The 20,952-nt window shown below is 54.0% G+C and overlaps 2 protein-coding genes across 4 annotated transcripts in view; both read left to right on the top strand.

Moving 5' to 3' along the window:
* Positions 1–17,690, top strand: part of CAMTA2 (calmodulin binding transcription activator 2) — a 21,677-nt gene extending 3,987 nt beyond the window's left edge. For 2 of the 3 annotated variants that reach the window (XM_025363864.1, XM_025363863.1), the window contains exons 4-23: positions 1,290–1,357; positions 1,441–1,576; positions 2,173–2,244; positions 2,494–2,647; positions 2,966–3,100; positions 3,705–4,642; positions 5,684–5,810; positions 7,187–7,321; positions 10,847–10,962; positions 11,596–11,780; positions 12,123–12,201; positions 12,375–12,597; positions 12,828–13,132; positions 15,162–15,358; positions 15,608–15,791; positions 15,994–16,065; positions 16,175–16,195; positions 16,360–16,547; positions 16,721–16,795; positions 16,869–17,690. In XM_025363864.1, coding sequence (XP_025219649.1) covers positions 1,290–1,357; positions 1,441–1,576; positions 2,173–2,244; positions 2,494–2,647; positions 2,966–3,100; positions 3,705–4,642; positions 5,684–5,810; positions 7,187–7,321; positions 10,847–10,962; positions 11,596–11,780; positions 12,123–12,201; positions 12,375–12,597; positions 12,828–13,132; positions 15,162–15,358; positions 15,608–15,791; positions 15,994–16,065; positions 16,175–16,195; positions 16,360–16,547; positions 16,721–16,795; positions 16,869–16,932 — 3,474 coding nt within the window. In that variant the 3' untranslated portion in view covers positions 16,933–17,690. The remainder of the gene's footprint in view (positions 1–1,289; positions 1,358–1,440; positions 1,577–2,172; positions 2,245–2,493; positions 2,648–2,965; positions 3,101–3,704; positions 4,643–5,683; positions 5,811–7,186; positions 7,322–10,846; positions 10,963–11,595; positions 11,781–12,122; positions 12,202–12,374; positions 12,598–12,827; positions 13,133–15,161; positions 15,359–15,607; positions 15,792–15,993; positions 16,066–16,174; positions 16,196–16,359; positions 16,548–16,720; positions 16,796–16,868) is intronic. The other variant, XM_025363865.1, reaches the window with a different exon arrangement.
* A 125-nt stretch (positions 17,691–17,815) lies between these two features.
* SPAG7 (sperm associated antigen 7) overlaps positions 17,816–20,952 on the top strand; it is a 9,786-nt gene continuing 6,649 nt past the window's right edge. The window contains exon 1 of the mRNA XM_025363866.1: positions 17,816–17,968. Within this exon, the coding sequence (XP_025219651.1) occupies positions 17,884–17,968 (85 nt within the window). The 5' untranslated portion in view covers positions 17,816–17,883. The remainder of the gene's footprint in view (positions 17,969–20,952) is intronic.

Genomic DNA, 20,952 nt, shown 5'->3' with positions numbered 1-20,952 from the left:
ATCACGAGGTCAGGAGATCGAGACCATCCTGGCGAACACGGTGAAACCCCGTCTCTACTAAAAAATACAAAAAAACTAGCCGGGCGAGGTGGCGGGCGCCTGTAGTCCCAGCTACTCCGGAGGCTGAGGCAGGAGAATGGCGGGAACCCGGGAGGCGGAGCTTGCAGTGAGCTGAGATCCGGCCACAGCACTCCAGCCTGGGTGACAGAGCAAGACTCCGTCTCAAAAAAAAAAAAAAAAAAAAAATTAAAGAATCTGAAATTCCTGCCAGGCACGGTGGCTCACGCCTGTAATCCCAGCACTTTGGGAGGCCGAGGCAGGCGGATCATGAGGTCAGGTGATCGAGACCAGCCTGGTTAACACGGTGAAACCCTGTCTCTACTAAAAATACAAAAAATTAGCCAGGCGTGGTGGCGGGTGCCTGTAGTCCCAGCTACTCGGGAGGCTGAGGCAGGAGAATGGTGTGAACCCAGGAGGTGGAGCTTGCAGTGAGCTGAGATCACGCCACTGCACTCCAGCCTGGGCGACAGAGCGAGACTCTGTCTCAATCAATCAATCAATCAATCAATAAAAGAATCTGAAATTCCTGGCAGTGTCAAACTACTGAAATTTTTTGTTAGGAAGGGGCACAGAGGCCAAGCGTGGTGGCTGACGCCTGTAATCCCAGCACTTTGGGAGGCCAAGGCGGGTGGATCACCTGAGGTCGGAAGTTCGAGATCAGCCTAAGCAATGTGGGGAAACCCCATCTCTACTCAAAACAAAACAAAACAAAACAAAACAAAACAAACAACAAAATTACCCGGGTGTGGTGGCGCATGCCTATAATCCCAGCTACTTGGGAGGCTGAGGCAGGAGAACTGCTTGAACCTGGGAGGCAGAGGTTGCAGTGAGCTGAGATCGCGCCATTGCACTCCAGCCTGGGCAACAAGAATGAAACTCCATCTCAAAAGAAAAGAAAAGAGAGAGAAAAAAAAAAAGCAAGGGGCACAGAAATGAGATTTTTGGAGAGTAAAATAATTCACAGTATGATGAATGGACGATGAAGAATGTGGGCCTGCCCCCAAGATAAAGGCCCCAGGTGGGAGTAAGGGAAGGATAAAATGTTAGACTTTTGTCTTAGGACAAAAGAGGGGTTCTTAGGAGGGCAGTGGGTCTTGCTGGGTCCAGATACCTAGAAGCATCCTCCACTAGCTGCCACAATTCAGCAGAGAGAGACACTGACAGGATGACCAAGAGGCCAGGCTGAGACTATGAAGGAGACACCCACCTGAGTGCCTACTCTTCTACAGGAGATTGCATCCTACCTGATCACCTTTGAGAAGCATGATGAGTGGCTGTCTTGTGCCCCAAAGACAAGGTGAGAAAGTTTGAGAACGTGGGGGAGTGGCAGGGGTTCTAGGTTCTGTTCACAGAATTCCAGGGCAATCCTTCCCTTCACAGGCCTCAGAATGGCTCCATCATCCTCTACAATCGCAAGAAGGTGAAATATCGGAAGGACGGTTACCTCTGGAAGAAGCGGAAGGATGGGAAGACCACCCGAGAGGACCACATGAAGCTGAAGGTCCAGGGCATGGAGGTAAGAGAGTCAGACATTCAGCTCATCTTCCCGAGCCTGACCTCCTCCACCCTTAGCTGGACTCTAGCCCTACCAGGGCTTGGTGGCATTGTCCACCTCAGCCCCCTCCCAGTTACTCTTCCCTTCTCACTCACTCTGGGTCGGCTGACATTGCTTTGGCCACTCTCCACTTCCCATTTCCCTCCACGACTCAACTCTCCAGGCCGTAGGCCATGCCTCCCTTCCAGAACACTGATGCCCAGGCCCCTCACTGCTCTTGTGTTTCCCTCAGGGATCCCAGCAGTGATGCTCTCAGCACAGGTTTCTCTTCCCCAGATCACTGCCCCTCATCTCAGATGCGTTCTTGCTCTGCCCTCTGGTTTCTAGATAGTCCCATATCTCAAATCTGGTCCTCACTGTAAGGCCCCAGCCCCACTACTCATCTATGACTCAGGGCTGCTGGGCTTCAAAAGGGATGGGGACTAGGTGGGGGCGAGGGTGGGGGAAGGGTTGAAGAGGAACTGGTGGAAAGATTGGGATTCCTGCAAAGGGACTGAACAGAGGAAGAGTTGGGGAGCAGACTAGCCCTCCCCCCACCCCAGCCTGTCTCCTGGCAGTGTCTCTATGGCTGCTACGTTCACTCTTCCATCGTCCCCACATTCCATCGGCGCTGCTACTGGCTGCTCCAGGTAAGGACGGAAGAGCCCAGGGAGCCACAGTCTTCCTGGTTTTTTGAGGGTCTGAAAGAAGGAAGTGAAAGGATGACTAAGTTCTGAGTGAGGAAAGGAGCCTGGGAAGAAGAGAAAGGGGCTTGGGGATGGAGAGAGTCAGAAATTGGGGGTGAGGTTAGGAGGGTGCCCAGGAAGAAGTGAGGATTAGGAAGCTGAGCCCCTGGACCTCAGGACCCCATGGCTCTGTGTGTCCCCTTATGCTCTCAGAACCCTGACATCGTCCTTGTGCACTACCTGAACGTCCCAGCCCTGGAGGACTGTGGAAAGGGCTGCAGCCCCATCTTTTGTTCCATCAGCAGCGACCGTCGAGAGTGGCTGAAGTGGTCCCGGGAGGAGTTGTTGGGACAGCTGAAGCCCATGTGTAAGGCAGCAGGGTGGGGATAGAGCTCCAAGGGGAGAGTAGAAACAGGGCTCCCAGCGGGGCCATGGTTCTGGACCCAAAGCCTGAGGGCTGATCGTCTCCCTCCAAGCTGGGAGGGTGCTAGGATTCCTGGCGTGTTCTCAGGTATTAGAATACGGAGAAAGGACTAAAGCGACATGTCTGAGCAGTCTTGAGGCTGCTGGCCTCTGTTCACCTGGCCAGAAGTCTTGAAGCGTGTCAGGTGCTTGGAGGAGCCATCAAGGTACTCTGGGGCCTGTTTCGTGGGGGTCCCACAGCACTTCCCCCTAACTTCTCTAGTTCATGGCATCAAGTGGAGCTGTGGGAATGGAACAGAGGAGTTCTCTGTAGAACAGCTGGTGCAGCAGATTTTGGACACCCACCCAACCAAGCCTGCGCCCCGAACCCACGCCTGCCTCTGCAGTGGGGGACTTGGTAAGTTACTCCCTGACCTTTTGGCTGTCTTCCCACCAAGCCACCCTGCTCTTACGCAAGCCAGGGGGATATCGGTCTTGATGGGATTTGCATGCTGATTTGCAAGTCTTTTGCATGTCCCAGAAAGATGAGCCAGATGAACAGAGATGTTCCCATCTGGGTGCACACTGGCTGCGGCCTTGCACTCAGCTGTCCTGGCAACCTCTGCCCTTCTTGTCTTCTACCTTCAGCAATCCCTGTCACCTCAGCACCACCAAGGACACTCAGCCTTAGCCTTCCTCCTAGTTGGCACCCCCTTGGTTCTGTTCTTTTGTCCTTTTCCTATGCCTTTACCTTTGGCTTTTAGCTACTCTCCCAAGCCCTCAGTTCTCCTCTGCGGTGTTCCTCTGGTTTTGCTTTTTCTGGGGGGAAATAGAGAGGGGGAGGGGCAATAAAGGGTAGGGGTAGAGAACAGACATTTCTCATGCCTCCCAGTGGCTGCAATCAGTATTACACCTCTGGTTTATAGGGATGTCCCAGGAAATACTTCTGAGGGCTTCGAGGTAGAGAAGGGTACGGAATGATGTGTCTTACCTTCTCTCCTTCCTACTCCTCTCCACTCCAGGTTCTGGGAGCCTTACCCACAAATGCAGCAGCACGAAACACCGCATCATCTCTCCCAAAGTGGAGCCCCGAGCTTTAACCCTGACCTCTGTCCCCCACACTCACCCCCCAGAGCCTCCTCCACTGATAACCCCACTTCCCCCAGAGCTCCCTAAGGCACACACCTCCCCATCTTCTTCCTCTTCTTCCTCCTCATCGGGATTTGCAGAGCCCCTGGAAATCAGACCTAGCCCACCCACTTCTCGAGAGGGTTCTTCAAGAGGAGGCACGGCTATCCTCCTCCTGACAGGACTGGAGCAGCGGGCTGGGGGCCTGACGCCCACCAGGCACTTGGCTCCCCAGGCTGATCCTAGGCCTTCCATGAGTCTGGCGGTGGTTGTAGGCACTGAGCCTTCTGCCCCACCGGCTCCTCCCAGTCCTGCCTTTGACCCTGATCGTTTTCTCAACAGCCCCCAGAGGGGCCAGACATATGGAGGGGGGCAGGGAGTAAGCCCAGACTTCCCCGAGGCAGAGGCCGCTCATACCCCCTGTTCTGCCCTAGAGCCTGCTGCTGCCCTGGAGCCCCAGGCAGCTGCTCGGGGTCCCCCACCACAGTCGGGAGCAGGTGGGAGAAGAGGAAACTGCTTCTTCATCCAAGATGATGACAGTGGGGAGGAGCTCAAGGGTCAGGGGGCTGCCCCACCCATACCTTCACCCCCTCCCTCACCCCCACCCTCACCTGCCCCCTTGGAGCCATCAAGCAGGGTAGGAAGAGGAGAGGCCTTGTTTGGAGGACCTGTTGGGGCCAGTGAACTGGAGCCCTTCAGTCTTTCATCATTCCCAGACCTTATGGGAGAACTCATCAGTGAGGAAGCTGCAAGCATCCCTGCTCCAACCCCCCAGCTCTCTCCTGCTCTTAGCACCATCACAGACTTCTCCCCAGAGTGGTCCTACCCAGAGGTGAGGCTCAGGCTTATCTCCTCCCTTCTCCCTCCCATTTGTTTTCTGACTGCCCAAAACAAATTGTATGAATGCTTACCCTGTGGTCTGTAATCTAGTTTCCCTCAGTTTTCATGGCTTCTTAGGCTTTACTTAGTTCTCTATCCAATCCCTGTCTTTTTTTTTTCTTTTTGAGAAGGAGTCTCACCCTGAGGCCCAGGCTGGAGAGCAATGGCACGATCTCGGCTCACTGCAGCCTCCACCACCTGGGTTCAAATGATTTTCCTGCCTCAGCCTCCTGAGTAGCTGGGATTATAGGTGCCCACCACCCTGCCTGGCTAATTTTTGTATTTTTAGTAGAGACAGGGTTTCATCATGTTGGCCAGGCTGGTCTCGAACTCCTGACCTCAGGTGATTGCCTGCCTTGGCCTCCCAAAGTGCTGGGATCACAGGCGTGAGCTACCGCGCCCGGGCGCCAATCTCTTTTTTACGTAGAGTGAAGCTGCTTTCCTGTTTCCAGAGTCCTCAGCAACTTAACCTTTTTTCTGTTCCTCTCCCTTTCACGTGTTAGCACGGTTTCTGGAGTCTCGTGGGACCTCATTCCCTTCCTGACTGTTTTCAGGGGTAGGGAACTGGGGCTGTGCAACCTGGAGAAGAAAAGAAAGATCAGGCATGTGATTGCAGACTTTGAGTAGCTGGAAGACTGTCTTCAGCAGTGCAGAAGTTCTGTTTTGTGCTGCCTTTGAGAGGGAAAGGAGGAACTGCAGTGGGGGTGAATTAGACCAAGAACAGAACTTCCTTCTGGTGACAGCTCTGTGGTAGCTTTGGGGGAGGCCCTGAATTCCCAGTTGCTGGCAGATTCAGGTAGAGACCAGGCAACCACTTAGCAGGAATGTTGGGGAGGGATAGACTGACTGATCTCACCCCACTGGGTCCTGTCTATCCCTGTACCCCCAGGCTCTAGCACAGGACCTGCCATACCCTATAAGGGTCTGAATACATGAATGAGGGAGTGGATGAACACCCAACTCCAGTCACATGGTCTCTGACTTCTGTCTGCAGGGTGGGGTCAAGGTGCTCATCACAGGTCCTTGGACCGAGGCCGCCGAGCATTACTCCTGTGTGTTTGATCACATCGCAGTACCAGCCTCACTTGTCCAGCCTGGTGTCTTACGCTGCTACTGTCCCGGTATGAGGATTGGGAACTGTAGGGGGAGGGACTGACGTGGGCAGTTAGGATAGATCAGGACTTCCAGGCTTCCAGAAAGCACTGGGAACGAATGGGTTGTTTTGAGAGCACAAGGACTTCATGCAGTCCTGAGGTTGAGCGCCATGCTCTCCCAGCAGGCAGAAGAGCCTGGACTTAGGTGTCAGATCTAGGTTCTGGTCCAAGAAATCTACTCCTTAGCCAACCAGTGACCTCAGATAACTCTGATCCTTCCTGAGGTCCTTGGCCTCCCCTCCTGTAGGGTTAGGCATTGACCAAAGGGATTTCTAATGTCCGTCCAGGCTTTCTGGCCTAGTTAGAGCCAGAGTCTCCCACTCCACTCCCGGGGGAAGGAGAAAGAAGACATGTGGGTGTCCTCTAACCAGTCTTGGGACTGAAGGACATTGGCTTTTAGAACTGTGGTGTCCAGTATGATAGCCATTAGCCACATGAGCCTATTTAATTAAAGCTAAAGAATACTTAAAATTGACTTCCCCAGTCTCACTGACCACATTCCAAGTGCTCAGTAGCCACACGTGGCTGGTGTTACCCTGTTGGATAGTGACGACATAGAACATTTCCAAGTGCTCAGTAGCCACACATGGCTGGTGTTACCCTGTTGGATAGTGACGACACAGAACATCTTTGTCACTGCAGAAATGTTCTTTTGGACAGCACTGGTCTAGACTTCATTGCCAAGGTTCATCTCTGCCCTTTTGCCACCAGCCTTGCCCTTACCCTCCACTCAAAAGTCAGCCTTACTAGGGGACCTCAAGGACCACCAAAGTGACAGGTTGGCAGCTTTGCCGTCTGTGAGTGTGTTCGTCCCCAGTCTCTACAGCGGCATCCAGCATGTGTGGATGGAAAGGGGATGAGACCAGAGAATCTGGGGACTGGGAGAAAAAGTCTCAGCACCTGGTCTTAGGATCAGGGCCTGCTGGTTCCATCCTTATGGCCACTGGACACTGTTTATGAGCAGCAAGCTCCCCTTTCCTCCATCTCATTAACAAGGTCGTAACTTCTGGACTCTGATCCAGGAATCAAGAGGATTTTCCAACATCAAATTGTTCATAATTAGTCTCTTGACCCTCAGTTTCCAAACCTTCTTGCTGAATAACAAATATCTTCAACTACAGGGTCTAGAATCCAAGGGCTCTCTGGCCCACAGTATGTATTAAGTTCTCAAACAAATGGACTCCCTTCTCAGTTAGTGCCAAGGCCACCGAAGCCAGGGGCCTCTTGGCCCACAGCAGGGCAGTAGGGGAAATAGCTGTGGAATAATTGTCTATGGCTGACCCAGGTAGCCAGAGAAGGAGCCAGGCAAAGAGAGCCCTTCTCGCTGATCCTGCCCTCTCCAGCCCACGAGGTAGGGCTGGTGTCTTTGCAGGTGGCAGGGCGGGAGGGGCCCCTTTCTGCTTCTGTGCTCTTTGAGTATCGAGCTCGCCGATTCCTGTCTCTGCCTAGTACTCAACTTGACTGGCTGTCACTGGACGGTGAGTACCCAGCCCTCTGACCCCAAGTATCGGGCCCACAGCCTTCGAGCATGACATGCTCCTAGACCCCTCAGGGTTCAGGTGACCACCAATGAGCCCCAACTTTACCATTCTTTTTTTTTTCAATTCCTGTTTCATTAGTGGTTTCTCTCTCTTTTTTTCTGAGGGTGAGTTTCGCTCTTGTTGCCCAGGCTGGAGTGCAGTGGCGCAATCTTGGCTCACTGCAACCTCTGCCTCCCGGGTTCAAGCGATTCTCCTGCCTCAGCCTCCAGAGTAGCTGAGATTACAGGCATGTGCCACCATGCCCGGCTAATTTTTTTGTGTTTTTAGTAGAGACGGGGTTTCTCCATGTTGGTCAGGCTGGTCTCAAACTCCCGACCTTAGATGATCCGCCCGCCTCAGCCTCCCAAAGTGCTGGGATTACAGGCGTGAAGCCACCGCGCCCGGCCCTTCATTAGTGATTTCTAAATGTGGCAGCAAACTTCCCTCACCTCTTCTTCCCCATAAATCTTGGGGTCATTTTTATACCAGTTCTTTTTTTTTTTTTGAGACCGAGTCTCGCTCTGTCACCCAGGCTGGAGTGCAGTGGCATGATCTCAGCTCACTGCAAGCTCCGCCTCCCGGGTTCATGCCATTCTCCTGCCTCAGCCTCTGGAGTAGCTGGGACTACAGGTGCCCGCCACCACGCCCGGCTAATTTCTTTTTTTTTTTTTTTTTGTATTTTTAATAGAGACGGGGTTTCACCGTGTTAGCCAGGATGGTCTCGAGCTCCTGACCTCATGATCCGCCCGCCTCGTCCTCCCAAAGTGCTGGGATTACAGGCGTGAGCCACCGCGCCCGGCCTTTATACCAGTTCTTGACCTGCTCTCCATCCCAAAGGGTGGAATCTAGACAAGGAAGGTCAACAGGCAGGGCAGGGACAGTGTCTAGAGCAACATATAGGTGCTAGGCACAAGTTTATATATTTATTATTTATTTTTCTCTTCTTTTCTGAGACAGAGTCTCGCTCTGTCTCCCAGGCTGGATTGCAATGGCATGATCTCAGCTCACTGCAGCCTCCACCTCCGGGGGTTCAAGTGATCCTCCTGCCTCAGCCTCCCGAGTAGCTGGGATTACAGGCACCCACCCCCACGCCTGGCTAATTTTTTGTATTTTTAGTAGAGACAGGGTTCTCTATTTGGTCAGGCTGGTCTCAAACTCCTGACCTCAAGCAATCCGCCCCGCTCAGCCTCCCAAAGTGTTGGGATTACAGGTGTGAGCCACCACACCCAGCTGTAGTTACATCTTTAAATTTCTATTGTTGGCCGGGCACGGTGGCTCAAGCCTGTAATCCCAGCACTTTGGGAGGCCGAGACGGGCGGATCACAAGGTCAGGAGATCGAGACCATCCTGGCTGATACGGTGAAACCCCGTCTCTACTAAAAAATACAAAAAACTAGCCGGGCGACGAGGCGGGCACCTGTAGTCCCAGCTACTTGGGAGGCTGAGGCAGGAGAATGGCGTAAACCCGGGAGGCGGAGCTTGCCGTGAGCTGAGATCCGGTCACTGCACTCCAGCCTGGGCGACAGAGCCAGACTCCGTCTAAAAAAATAAATAAATAAATAAATAAATTTCTATTGTTTTTCCTCTTCTGATTATAAAGATGCATTCATTAATGGAAATTCAGAAATTACACAAAAGCACAAAATAGAAAATAAAAATTCCGACTGGGCCTGGTGGCTCACACTTGTAATCCTAGCACTCTGTGGGGCCAGAGCAGATGGATCACCTGAGGTCAGGAGTTTGAGACAAGCCTGACCAATATGGTGAAACCCTATCTCCACTAAAAATACAAAAATTAGCCGGGCGTGGTGGCGGGTGCCTGTAGTCCCAGCTACTTGGGAGGTCAAGACAGGATGACTGCTCGAACCTGGGAGGCGGAGGTTGCAGTGAGCTGAGATCGCACCACTGCACCGCAGCCTGGGCGACAGAGCGAGACTCCATCTCAAAAAAAAAAAAAAAAGAAAAGAAAAATTTCCTATACTACTACTTCTCAGTGATATCCATTGCTAATAACATGGTGTACTAACACAAACACAGAGGCACACGCATACATGTATATATATGTGTGTGTATTTATTTAAATCTGGGATTGTTTTTGTTCCTGTTACTGGTTATCTCTCTCGTGGCCTTGAGCACTGTTTCCGTCTGCACCTGCTGCTTTCTCAAGGTTTGCTTTTCTCCCTGTCTTCCTCTTGGTGTCCTTGTTGGTGCTTCTTGGTTCCTCTCAGTTCTGCGGCCGTCTGTGTTCTTAGTCTCTCTCTGTCCTTACTGCTCTCTCCGGAGCTCTGGTCCCTAGTTTTGCCTCGGCCTTGGAGCTGGCGCCCACACAAAGCCTGCATGTGTGTTGGGTTGCTTGTCTCTGACTTGAGTCTGCCTACCTTGGGCTCTGGCCAGGTCTCTCAGTCCTGTGCTGTCTCTGTCCTGCCCTGTGACTGTTCATTACCTTATTTCTCTGTCCCTGTCTAATCTGCATTGTACCATCTCTCCTATGAGTCTCTTCCATCCCTCTTCTTTCCATTTCTTCTTGAACCAACATCTTAACTTGCCTCTCTTTGATCATCCTTTCTTACTGCTTGTTTGGCACTTTCCCCTAGCCCTCCTTTGTCCTTTCTCTATTCTCCTTCACTTGATCTTTTTTGCTCTCTCTCCTCCCTTTGTTTTACTTGGGTTTCTGTTAATCATTCTCTGTCCTCCTCCCTTACTATCACCTGTGTACTTTCTTCCCCTTCTATCCTGGCATTTCAGAACATCTCCAACCTTCACCTTGTTTCTCTGTGTCTGTTTTCCTATGGCTCTGATCCCCTCCCACCTCCCCTTCTTGTCCTTGTTTGATCTCAGGCCGGGACACATATAGCTTGGGGGGATGTGTGTGTCTGTGCATATGTGTGTGTTTGTGTATTTGTGTATGGGGGGCAGAAGGAGGAGGAGGAGAAATGGACATGGCTATCCATCTCTGTCACCTTCCCTCCCCCACCATCATCTTTGTGGACAGCTGCAGGGGGCTGGGAGGAGGGAGAGGTGCTTTTCAAATCACAGTCCCTGAGCTCTTTGGGGCAGTGGTTATTACAGAGGAGGGACCCTGGAATCCTTCACCTTCACCATGGGGGACAAAGGTAGTGTCTGCTGCAAAAACTGATGGAACATTTTACATAGGAAAAGGCTGGGGGGAAGAGTGTGTATGCATGGGATTTGGGATAGCAGAAGGCTGGATGGCCATCTGGGAATTCCTACTACCTCTGTACCTTGAAGGAAACAGTTTTGGTTCCAGATCCGGGTTCTAGGTCAGTGGGCAGTATTCACAGCCCTAGCTTAAGGACTGAGTCCTAGTGGGCTTTATTGGGGTAAAGGAGGTGCTGTTTTGGGGAAGATAAAAGAATATGGTTCTGTGTCCTCATCCCCAGATCTTGGGACAGGTCTACTTTTGGTGTTCAGGGTATCACCTAGACTCTGCCCACTCAGCCTCCCACACCCGTTCCCCCTCAGACAACCAGTTCCGGATGTCCATACTAGAGCGACTGGAGCAGATGGAGAAGCGGATGGCAGAGATCGCAGCAGCTGGACAGGCGCCTTGCCGGGGTCCTGACGCTCCTCCAGTTCAGGTACTTCTGTGAGGACGGAGGTGGTCTATGGTGGGAAGCAGGGGGAGGATGCAGCTGAAGAAAACGTCTGGCGCCCGTGGCTCTCCTCCCTCCCCTGTCCCCAGCCTCCTCAGCCTGTCTTCCCTCTCCCTGACGTCACCCCGTTCCCATCCCCACCTCATGGATAGAGTGGCTATTCTGGGCATCCTCTTGGCATGACGGGCTTCAGACTATTTCTGGTCGGAAGAAGGGTGGAGGTGAAGGAGAGGGCGGGGGAGGGGTCAGGAGCATTTTGGGGCTTAGATCGCAGTGGGTCCCAAGTTTCTGAAAGAAGAGGGCTGTGGAACTGCTCAGAGAAGGCTCTGGCTTCTGAGGGGAAGAAGCCATGTGTGAATATGGCACTCATCTGAGCTGATGGGAAAGCACGTGGGCAAGATTGTGTGAGCTCTGGCTGCTGGATGGGCCGGAGGAAGTGGCTATGGGAGCAGGAGTCACGGAGGCCACACAGGAACTTTAACTGATGGGATCCTAGAGTGGGACGCGTGGGGAGGGGGTACAATTCGAAGCTGGGAGGACAGATGTGAGGTGGCCAAGGCCATCCCAAGCCAGGGGAGCAGATACCTGGGTCTCTGCCTAAGAGTGTGTATGTCACAGGATGAAGGCCAGGGGCCTGGCTTCGAGGCACGGGTAGTGGTCTTGGTAGAAAGCATGATTCCACGCTCCACCTGGAAGGGTCCTGAACGTCTGGCCCACGGAAGCCCCTTCCGGGGCATGAGCCTTCTGCACCTGGCTGCTGCCCAGGGCTATGCCCGCCTCATCGAGACCCTGAGCCAGTGGCGGTGAGCAAGGGCAGCTGGGTGAGGGCTGGGCAGCCTCTGGGACAGAAGTGTCAGGGGACTGAAGAGGGACTGAAGAGGAACTGGAGGACCTGGGGCCCTACCAAGTGGGAGCTGGGGTCATTGTGGGAAGGGAGGGGGCTGGGAGAGGACTTACATTTTGGGGAACTTTCATATCCTGACTTAAGACACTTTGACTTCTTGACCTCCTTAAACTAGTGTCCTTGACTGCCTTTTCCCACCGGCCCTGTACAGCTTGCCTCCTAGTGCCTTTACTTCTTATGTTCTTACTTTGCCCACTTCTTCCCTCATTGGGCTCCGCTGTCTCTCTCCCAAACCCTCCAGGAGTGTGGAGACTGGAAGCTTGGACTTAGAGCAAGAGGTTGACCCGCTCAACGTGGATCATTTCTCTTGCACCCCTCTGGTGAGGATGACAATTCCTGAGTGCACATGGGGCACTGGGCAATGGGAACCGCCCTTGAAAAGGAAGATCCTGAGGAATGCAGGGAGTGGGGTGGGCTGGGGTCTGAAGACCTGACTACTGGAGGAAGAGCCCCGGGCCTCAGCCTCCACCTCCTGTCCCGCCCCCTTCCTCAGATGTGGGCTTGTGCCTTGGGACACCTGGAAGCTGCTGTGCTCCTTTTCCGTTGGAACCGACAGGCACTGAGCATTCCCGACTCTTTGGGCCGTCTGCCATTGTCTGTGGCTCATTCCCGGGGTCATGTGCGCCTTGCCCGCTGCCTTGAGGAACTACAGAGACAAGAGGCTTCGGTGGAGCCCCCACTTGCCCTATCACCACCCTCCTCCAGCCCAGACACTGGTGAGGGTGGCCCTAATCTTTTGGAGAGAGGGATGTGGGTAGGAGGCAAGGTCAGGGCAAAGCCAAAGGGTGGGAAACGAGTAAAAGAGGAGACAAACCACAGAGGCAGGGATGAGATAACAGAAGCAAGGACAGACAGGGAGACCGAAAACAGGATGGCGGAGGCAGGAGACTCGATCGAGGGATGGCCGTGGCTCCTGCTGCCCTGACTCTCTTCCTTCCCCACACAGGTCTGAGCAGCGTCTCCTCACCCTCGGAGCTGTCGGATGGCACCTTCTCTGTCACATCAGCCTATTCTAGTGCCCCAGATGGCAGTCCCCCACCTGCACCTCTGCCAGCCTCTGAGATGACTATGGAGGATACGGCCCCAGGCCAGCTTTCCTCTGGTGTCCCAGAGGCCCCCCTACTCCTCATGGACTATGAGGCTACCAACTCCAAGGGGCCCGTGTCCTCCCCTCCTGCCCTCCCACCAGCCTCAGATGATGGGGCCGCTCCAGAGGATGCTGACAGCCCACAGGCTGTGGATGTGATCCCGGTACTGCTTCTGTCGATGGAGTTATGGGGGCTAGAAGTGGAGTAGGTAGGGTGAGGCCGACTTCCATGAAGCAGAATCAAAGTCTGGCTTCAGTTTAGGAAGGACCCATTTACTTCATTTTGGGACAGGCAAGGTAGCCTTTTGCTTAGCTCCTTTCAGACCATGTGACTTGGAAGTCATGAGGCAGTGGAGGTTAAAAATTCTGGCTGATCCCACAATTCAGATGGTGGAAAAAAAAATTTTTTTGGCCGGACTGGGTGGCTCACACCTGTAATCCCAGCACTTTGGGTGGCCGAGGCGGGTGGATCACTTCAGGCTGGGAGTTTGAGACCAGCCTGGGCAATATGGCGAAACCCCACCTCTACAAGAGATACAAAAACTAACTGGGCATGGTGGTGCGTGCCTGTAATCCCAGCTGCTTGCGAGGCCGAGACATGAGAATCGCTTGAACCTGGGAGGCATAGGCTGCAGTGAGCTGAGATTGCACTACTGCACTCCAGCCTGGGTGACAGAGTGAGACTCTGTCTCAAAAAAAAAAAAAAAACAGTAAGATTTAAAATATAAAAAGCATTAAAAAATATTCTGGCTGGGTGCAGTCGCTCACCCCTGTAATCCCAGCACTTTAGAGAACGAGGTGGGAGGATCACTTGAGGCCAGGGGTTTGAGACCAGTCTGGCCAACATAACAAGACCCTATCTCTACAAAAAGTAATTTTTGAAAAGTAGGCATGGTGGCACACACCTGCAGTTGTAGCTACTTGGGAGGCTGAAGTAGGAGAACCCCTTGAGCCCATGAGTATGAAGCTGCAGTGAGCTGACTATCATTGCATTCCAGCCTGGGCAAGAAACCCTGTCTCTATAACGAACGAAAATTCTGGGGAGTGGCCAGGCGCAGTGGCTCAAGCCTGTAATCCCAGCACTTTGGGAGGCTGAGACGGGTGGATCATGAGGTCAGGAGATCAAGACCATCCTGGCTAACACGGTGAAACCCCGTCTCTACTAAAAATAAAAAAAAAAAAAAAAAAAAACAAAAACTAGCCAGGCGAGGTGGCAGGCGCCTGTAGTCCCAGCTACTCGGGAGGCTGAGGCAGGAGAATGGCATGAACCCAGGAGGCGGAGCTTGCAGTGAGCTGAGATCCAGCCACTGCACTCCAGCCTGGGCGACAGAGCGAGACCCCGTCTCAAAAAAAAAAAAAAAAAGAAAATTCTGGGGAGTATCTTCAGTTAGAGCTGGTTTGTAGGAGTTACCTGTTGATCCATGTAGGGACAAGGTTCTAGGAGAACCAAGATGACAGAGGGCAGCTGGGAGTTGTGTGGAGAAGTAAGGTGGGCAAGATGGGGGTATTTGGCAGTGATCTGATGCAGGAAGGAGGCTTGCACATGATAAAGCTAAGAAAGTCTGTGGAAGGAAAGTGAATCTTCAAGTATAGCCTTGTACTTCTCTGCTAGAGACTGGGGACATATCTGATTTAGAGAGACTAATGGGAGTAAGTGGGTGGCACTTTAAGTACAAAAAGCTTAAGAGAACTTGACAAGTAGGCCGTGTTGAGTGTGTCCAGCAGGAAGTACTGGAGCATAGGCTTCAGGGCTGGAGCAAAGGCCAGACTGGAGCCATTCATCAGGGCAGTAGTTGGCAAGTGTTGGGATGGTTCTTGGAGAGTTGAAAGGGAGTTGGGGGTGGGCACAGCCAAGCCTATGGGGAACATGTGCTGGTCAGCTGGCATGGGGCAGGCCCAGGTAGGACAGTGAATGGTTGGCCTGAAAGGGTGTCAAGTCCTCTACTTGTTCAGCTTCTGAATCTCCACTTGGGAGTATCTCCTTTTTATCCTGTATTCTCCATAGCATCTCAGCACGGAGGGACCCCCAAGTGGGAGCCCCACCAGTATCAATGAATGAGTCTGGAACAGTGGCCCAGAAAGACAGGGTTAGCAGCGCCTGGCAGGGAGAGAAGGAACGGGACAGGAATGGACGGAGGTTACAGCTGGCAGTTGGGGCCCCTAAGGGTTCACTCAGCTTCTCCCTTCATCCAGGTGGACATGATCTCACTGGCCAAGCAGATCATTGAAGCCACACCAGAGCGGATTAAACGAGAGGACTTTGTGGGGCTGCCTGAGGCTGGAGCCTCAATGCGGGAGCGGACAGGGGCTGTGGGACTCAGTGAGACCATGTCCTGGCTGGCCAGCTACCTGGAGAATGTGGACCATTTCCCCAGCTCAACCCCTCCCAGGTGACTAGCTCAGGACAAAGCCTCTAGATTCTTCAAAAATGGGAGGAACGGAGAAAGGTGGCTTTCCACAGCCAAAGCTCCATTCTGGCGGAGGCCCCAGGGCCTTGGAGAAGCGAACTGAACTGGCTGATGAACTCTGAAGTCACTCTCCAGACTCACTTGCTGGTGGTCTTCCTTCATAGCCACCCATAGGTAGCAGAGGAGACACTTCAGATGCTTCATGACACCCTCTTTCCCTGCCCCCTACAGTGAACTGCCCTTTGAGCGAGGTCGCCTGGCTGTCCCTCCAGCACCGTCCTGGGCAGAGTTTCTCTCTGCATCTACCAGTGGCAAGATGGAAAGTGATTTTGCCCTGCTGACATTATCCGATCATGAGCAGCGGGAACTGTATGAGGCGGCCCGAGTCATCCAGACGGCCTTCCGAAAGTACAAGGTCAGAGGGACAGGGGGCTCAGGATGAATTATACCATCTCCAGTCAGGGGAGACTGGGCTCCCAGGGCTTTTGGAGGACGAGTAGTCATGCAGACAGGCCTTGGATGGGGTAAAGGGTCAGGGGAACCCCAGAAAAGTTGGAGGGACAAGTCAGATATCCCATTATGTGGGTCATGAGGTGCTGAGACTTCTCTCCCCTCAGGGCCGGCGGCTGAAGGAGCAGCAGGAGGTAGCAGCAGCTGTAATCCAGCGCTGTTACCGGAAGTACAAGCAGGTGAGACCCTTCTCCCTCAAAAGCATACCCACCAACCCACCAACCCACACCCACGCCTAACCATTCCAGAATGCTGCCAGAGTCCTAACTCCCCTTCTCTCTCCACAAGCTGACCTGGATTGCACTTAAGGTATTAGGCATGAGATCTGAGTGTGAGGTCTGTGATGATTCAGACTTTCCTTGAGTGCGTGGGTTACAGAAAGAGCCTTGCATCAGCCTATCTTGGGTGAGCCCCAGGGCTTTGGGTCTCTGTCCCTCGATTTCAGCCCCTGTCCCTCCTCCCCACCCCTGCAGTTTGCACTCTATAAGAAGATGACCCAGGCGGCCATCCTGATCCAGAGCAAGTTCCGAAGCTACTATGAACAGAAGCGATTTCAGCAGAGCCGCCGAGCGGCTGTGCTCATCCAGCAGCACTACCGCTCCTACCGCCGCAGGCCCGGCCCTCCCCACCGGCCTTCGGCCACCCTGCCTGCCCGCAACAAGTAGGGTTCAGCCCCAGCCCTCTGTGCTCACCCACTGTGTCCACGCCATTCCCCCTTATTCATCTTCTTGATCATCTTGCCTCACTGCCATTCCCCGCGTAGGGTTCCAGGGGGCCGAAGGCATGCAATGCCTGGGGGGTTCTGTGAGGTCCATCTTTTATTTCTTTCACCAGAGGCTCCTTTCTCACCAAGAAGCAGGACCAGGCAGCCCGGAAGATCATGAGATTCCTGCGGCGCTGCCGACACAGGTACTCATCCCTTCTCCCCCTGCCACCCGTCCTGATCGCCAGTCTTCTCTGACTCCCATCTTTCTCTCTGCAGGATGAGGGAACTGAAGCAGAACCAGGAGCTGGAAGGGCTTCCCCAGCCGGGACTGGCCACCTGACCTGGCCACCGCCTTTCTCACCACCCTGGGGACGCCTCGTGCAGTCTTAACAGGGAGAGGGCTTTCTGGGGCAGGGGGAGCCCCTGTCGGCAGCTTTCCCGTTCACCTTTGTTGGAGCCCTTCGTAGGCCTCCTCCCTCCTCCCCACGCCTTGCTCCCACACCCCCTCCTCATCCCTCCTGGTCGTGCCCCATCTCTTTTGGTCCTGGCTCCAGAAGAGCCGCGCCCCACATACCTGCATCTTCCGCTGTGACCTCCAGAGCCCTGCCTGCCCCTGCTCCCCAGCTCCTCCTGCCTGCACCCGACTCGGCCCCCTCCTGACTTGCCTTATTTATTTGTTCGACGCGTCTCTGAATGTATCCGCCTCGGTTCCCACCTCTGCCTTCGCTGCGCACGCCCCTCGTGTTTCAGGGCTGACCATGCCCCCACCCGACTCCGCATGTTTGCGTCTGTTTCCTCCCTTTCTGGCCCTGTCTTACCCCATCACCCGACTCTGGCCACCGACCTCGGGGCCGAAGGGGAGGTGGTGTACATAGGAACGCGTTGCGGAGTCCGCCCCGTCCCCCGAGGGGAGGGGTCTTGTACATACTGTAACATACAGAGTATAGTGAAGAATCTATTTAAGGCGCCGCGGGGAGGGCTGCACGGCCGGGCTTGTGGTTCTCTAGCGCGGCGGGGGCCTCCTGCCGGCTCCACGGGCACTTTCTACTTGTGCATGGGCTTGGTTTATACGAATTGCCATTAAACATCGCTGCACCAGCCAGCCTGCGGCCTCTGTCTACGGGGGCGGGGGGGGGGCCTCGGCCAGCTGGAGGTCGCCACGCGCCGCTGGCCTCGGATCTGCGCCCGGGCTAGGCGGGCTCGGGGTTTTCCGCCTCCGACGTGTTTCCGGCCTTAAAGGCATTCCGCCCTTCCCTTTAAGACGCGCCGCCCCCTCTCAGTCACTCCCAAGATGGCGGACCTACTGGGCTCCATCCTGAGCTCCATGGAGAAGCCACCCAGCCTCGGTGACCAGGAGACTCGGCGCAAGGCCCGAGGTGAGGATCCCAAATTCACAACCGCCTTCCTTCGCCCGGTTCTCAGGACCGCACTTTTCCCTCTTTGGACGATGCCGCTTCCTCAGCCTTGAAAGACCCCTCACAGGCCCCTTCCGAGACCCTCAGAGTCCCTAAAAGGGCTGCTGACACGCCCGCTGTTCTTAGCGGACAGTGATTGGCTACCTGAAAGATAGCGCCAGCCTCCTGCCTCTTCTCCCGACGCTCTCTTCTTCCGCAGTCCTTGTTTCCCATTAGCCAACCGGCCCGCCTGTCCGCTGCTGACCTGGTCTGATTGGTAGGGTGCCTCCAACCTGCCGCATTCCTGCCCCGCCCGCCTCTAGCTCTATTTCGATTGGATTTAGGACACGCCCATCTACTCTGCCTTCATCTCCATTGGCTATCTCAACTTAAAGCTCTGCCTCCTAGGCCTGTTCGACCTGCCTTCGGACCCACCCCAGCCTCAGAACTCCCATTGGTTGTTGGGTCCTCTGTGTCTTCTTGCCCCTCCTGCTTGATTTAACCCAGTCCCTTCTGCCTCCTTTCTACAACCTTTTTCCCATCCGTAGCCTTAAATTCCCGAGCTGCCCAGGCGGATCGTAGTGTTGATTGGAGGGATGAGAATGCCCGCCGGGTCCGATTGGCCACTGTCTCCGCCTGCGTTCTCTTGAGTAGCTTCCCTGCGGGCGGGCTGGAGTTCGGCGGCCGGCGTAGGGCGCGGCCCGGCGGGGCCGTGGGAGCCTCCCCGGGGTTGCTCGTGTTTGGGCTTGGGATGATCCTGGCGGAATGCAGGACCCCAACTCCCAAACCTGCGGACCTTGACCGCGGACGAGCCCTGTCCCGGCTCCCCACATGCCCCAGGGGGGCCAGGGCAGGCAGGACCTGCCTTCCGAGTATTCAAGGGGTGCTGGATGCCTACACTTCGTCTCGTTATTTCCTGAACAACTGTTAAGGGTCAGGGGTACCCCTCAGGGAGGCCACAGTCCGGAGCTGGGGCGCTCATTGATGCAGTGATCACAAGGAAGTTTAATAATCAACTTGATAAGTGCTCTGAGAGAAAAATAACTGTGAGAGCGGCCACCTGAGATTCTCCCCCAGGCTGCAGTGAGCCGAGATCAGAACAGATAATTCTGTAAATGAGAGAGAGAAGCAAAGCGTTACAGGCAGAAGAGTCTATTTGAAATCTCTGAGGAAGGAGGAAGCATGATGGGAACGGGGAACTGGAATTCTGTAATGCTCTGATGACTGCCTAAGTGGGTGATCGCCAGCGGCATTGACAGACTAGGAAGCTTAGGTTAGTCACTCGCCTGAGGTCACATGGTTAGTTTGGTAAGTGGCAGAGTTTCAAACCCAGGTATGACTGGGCTTGAAGCCTATGTTCTTGACCATAATCTTATGCCACCTCTCTAGATGCAGAGAAGACTCGAAAACCAGTTAAAGAACAGTCAGTGGGGTCCGGCCTTGTAGCTCACACCTGTAATCCCACCACTTTGGGAGGCTGCGGCGGACGGATCGCTTGAGCCCAGGAGTTCAAGATCAGTCTAGGCAACATGGAGAAACCCCGTCTCTACAAAAAAATGCAAAAATTGGCCAGGCGCTGTGGCTCACGCCTGTAATCCCAAAACTTTGGGAGGCCGAGGCGGGCGATCATGAGACCAAGAGATCGAGACCATCCTGGCCAACATGGTGAAACCCCGTCTCTACTAAAAATATAAAAATTAGCTGGGCATGGTGGCGCGTGCCTGTAATCCCAGCTACTCAGGAGGCTGAGGCAGGAGAATCGGTTGAACCCGGGAGGCGGAGGTTGCAGTGAGCCAAGATTGCGCCACTGCACTCCAGCGTGGCGGCAGAGCGAGACTCCGTCTCATAAATAAATAAATAAATAAATAAATAAATAAATAAATAATAACCGGGCTCAGTGGCGCGCTCCTGTGGTCCCAATTCTCCGGAGAATCTTGGGAGAATTCCAAAAGCGGGGAGAATCACTTGAGTCTGGGAGGTTGAGGCTGCAAGTGAGAGGTGATTGCGTCACTGCACTCCAGTCTGGGCAGTGAAATTGAGACTGTTTCTTTTTTTTTGTTTTTTTTTTTTTTTTTTTTTTTTTTTTTGAGACGGAGTCTCGCTCTGTCGCCCAGGCTGGAGTGCAGTGGCCGGATCTCAGCTCACTGCAAGCTCCGCCTCCCGGGTTCACGCCATTCTCCTGCCTCAGCCTCCCGAGTAGCTGGGACTACAGGCGCCGGCCACCGCGCCCGGCTAGTTTTTTGTATTTTTTAGTAGAGACGGGGTTTCACCGCGTTAGCCAGGATGGTCTCGATCTCCTGACCTCGTGATCCGCCCGTCTCGGCCTCCCAAAGTGCTGGGATTACAGGCTTGAGCCACCGCGCCCGGCCGAGACTGTTTCTAACAACAAAAAATGAAATGCCCTGATGGTCAGTGAGGGCAGAGGGATGAGAGCTCCTAGGCTGTCAGGCCCTGGGGCTCCAGAGGATAACTGAACAGTAGATGAACAGGATCCCTGCCCTCCAGGAGCTCATACTATGCTAAAGAAGACAAAAAGTTATGATACATTAGTTCTCTATGCTATGCTGGGTGTCTGAGCCAAAGGAGCTTAGAGCCCAGGGGAAGAAGTAACTCTGACTCATGGTAGATCTCAATGTTTGCAAGAGGAGGAAAAGCATTCCAAGCAGAGGAACATGTGCAAAGGCATGGAGTTATTTTAAAAAATGGGGCCGGGCGCGGTGGCTCAAGCCTGTAATCCCAGCACTTTGGGAGGCCGAGACGGGCGGATCACAAGGTCAGCAGATCGAGACCATCCTGGTTAACACGGTGAAACCCCGTCTCTACTAAAAAATACAAAAAACTAGCCGGGCGAGGTGGCAGGCGCCTGTAGTCCTAGCTACTCAGGAGGCTGAGCCAGGAGAATGGCGTAAACCCGGGAGGCGGAGCTTGCAGTGAGCTGAGATCCGGCCACTGCACTCCAGCCTGGG

The sequence above is a fragment of the Theropithecus gelada genome, chromosome 16 (genome assembly GCF_003255815.1).
Source record: "Theropithecus gelada isolate Dixy chromosome 16, Tgel_1.0, whole genome shotgun sequence".
NCBI lineage: Eukaryota > Metazoa > Chordata > Mammalia > Primates > Cercopithecidae > Theropithecus > Theropithecus gelada.
Note: the sequence above shows the minus strand (reverse complement) of the source record. Positions and strands in the feature narration are given on the sequence as shown.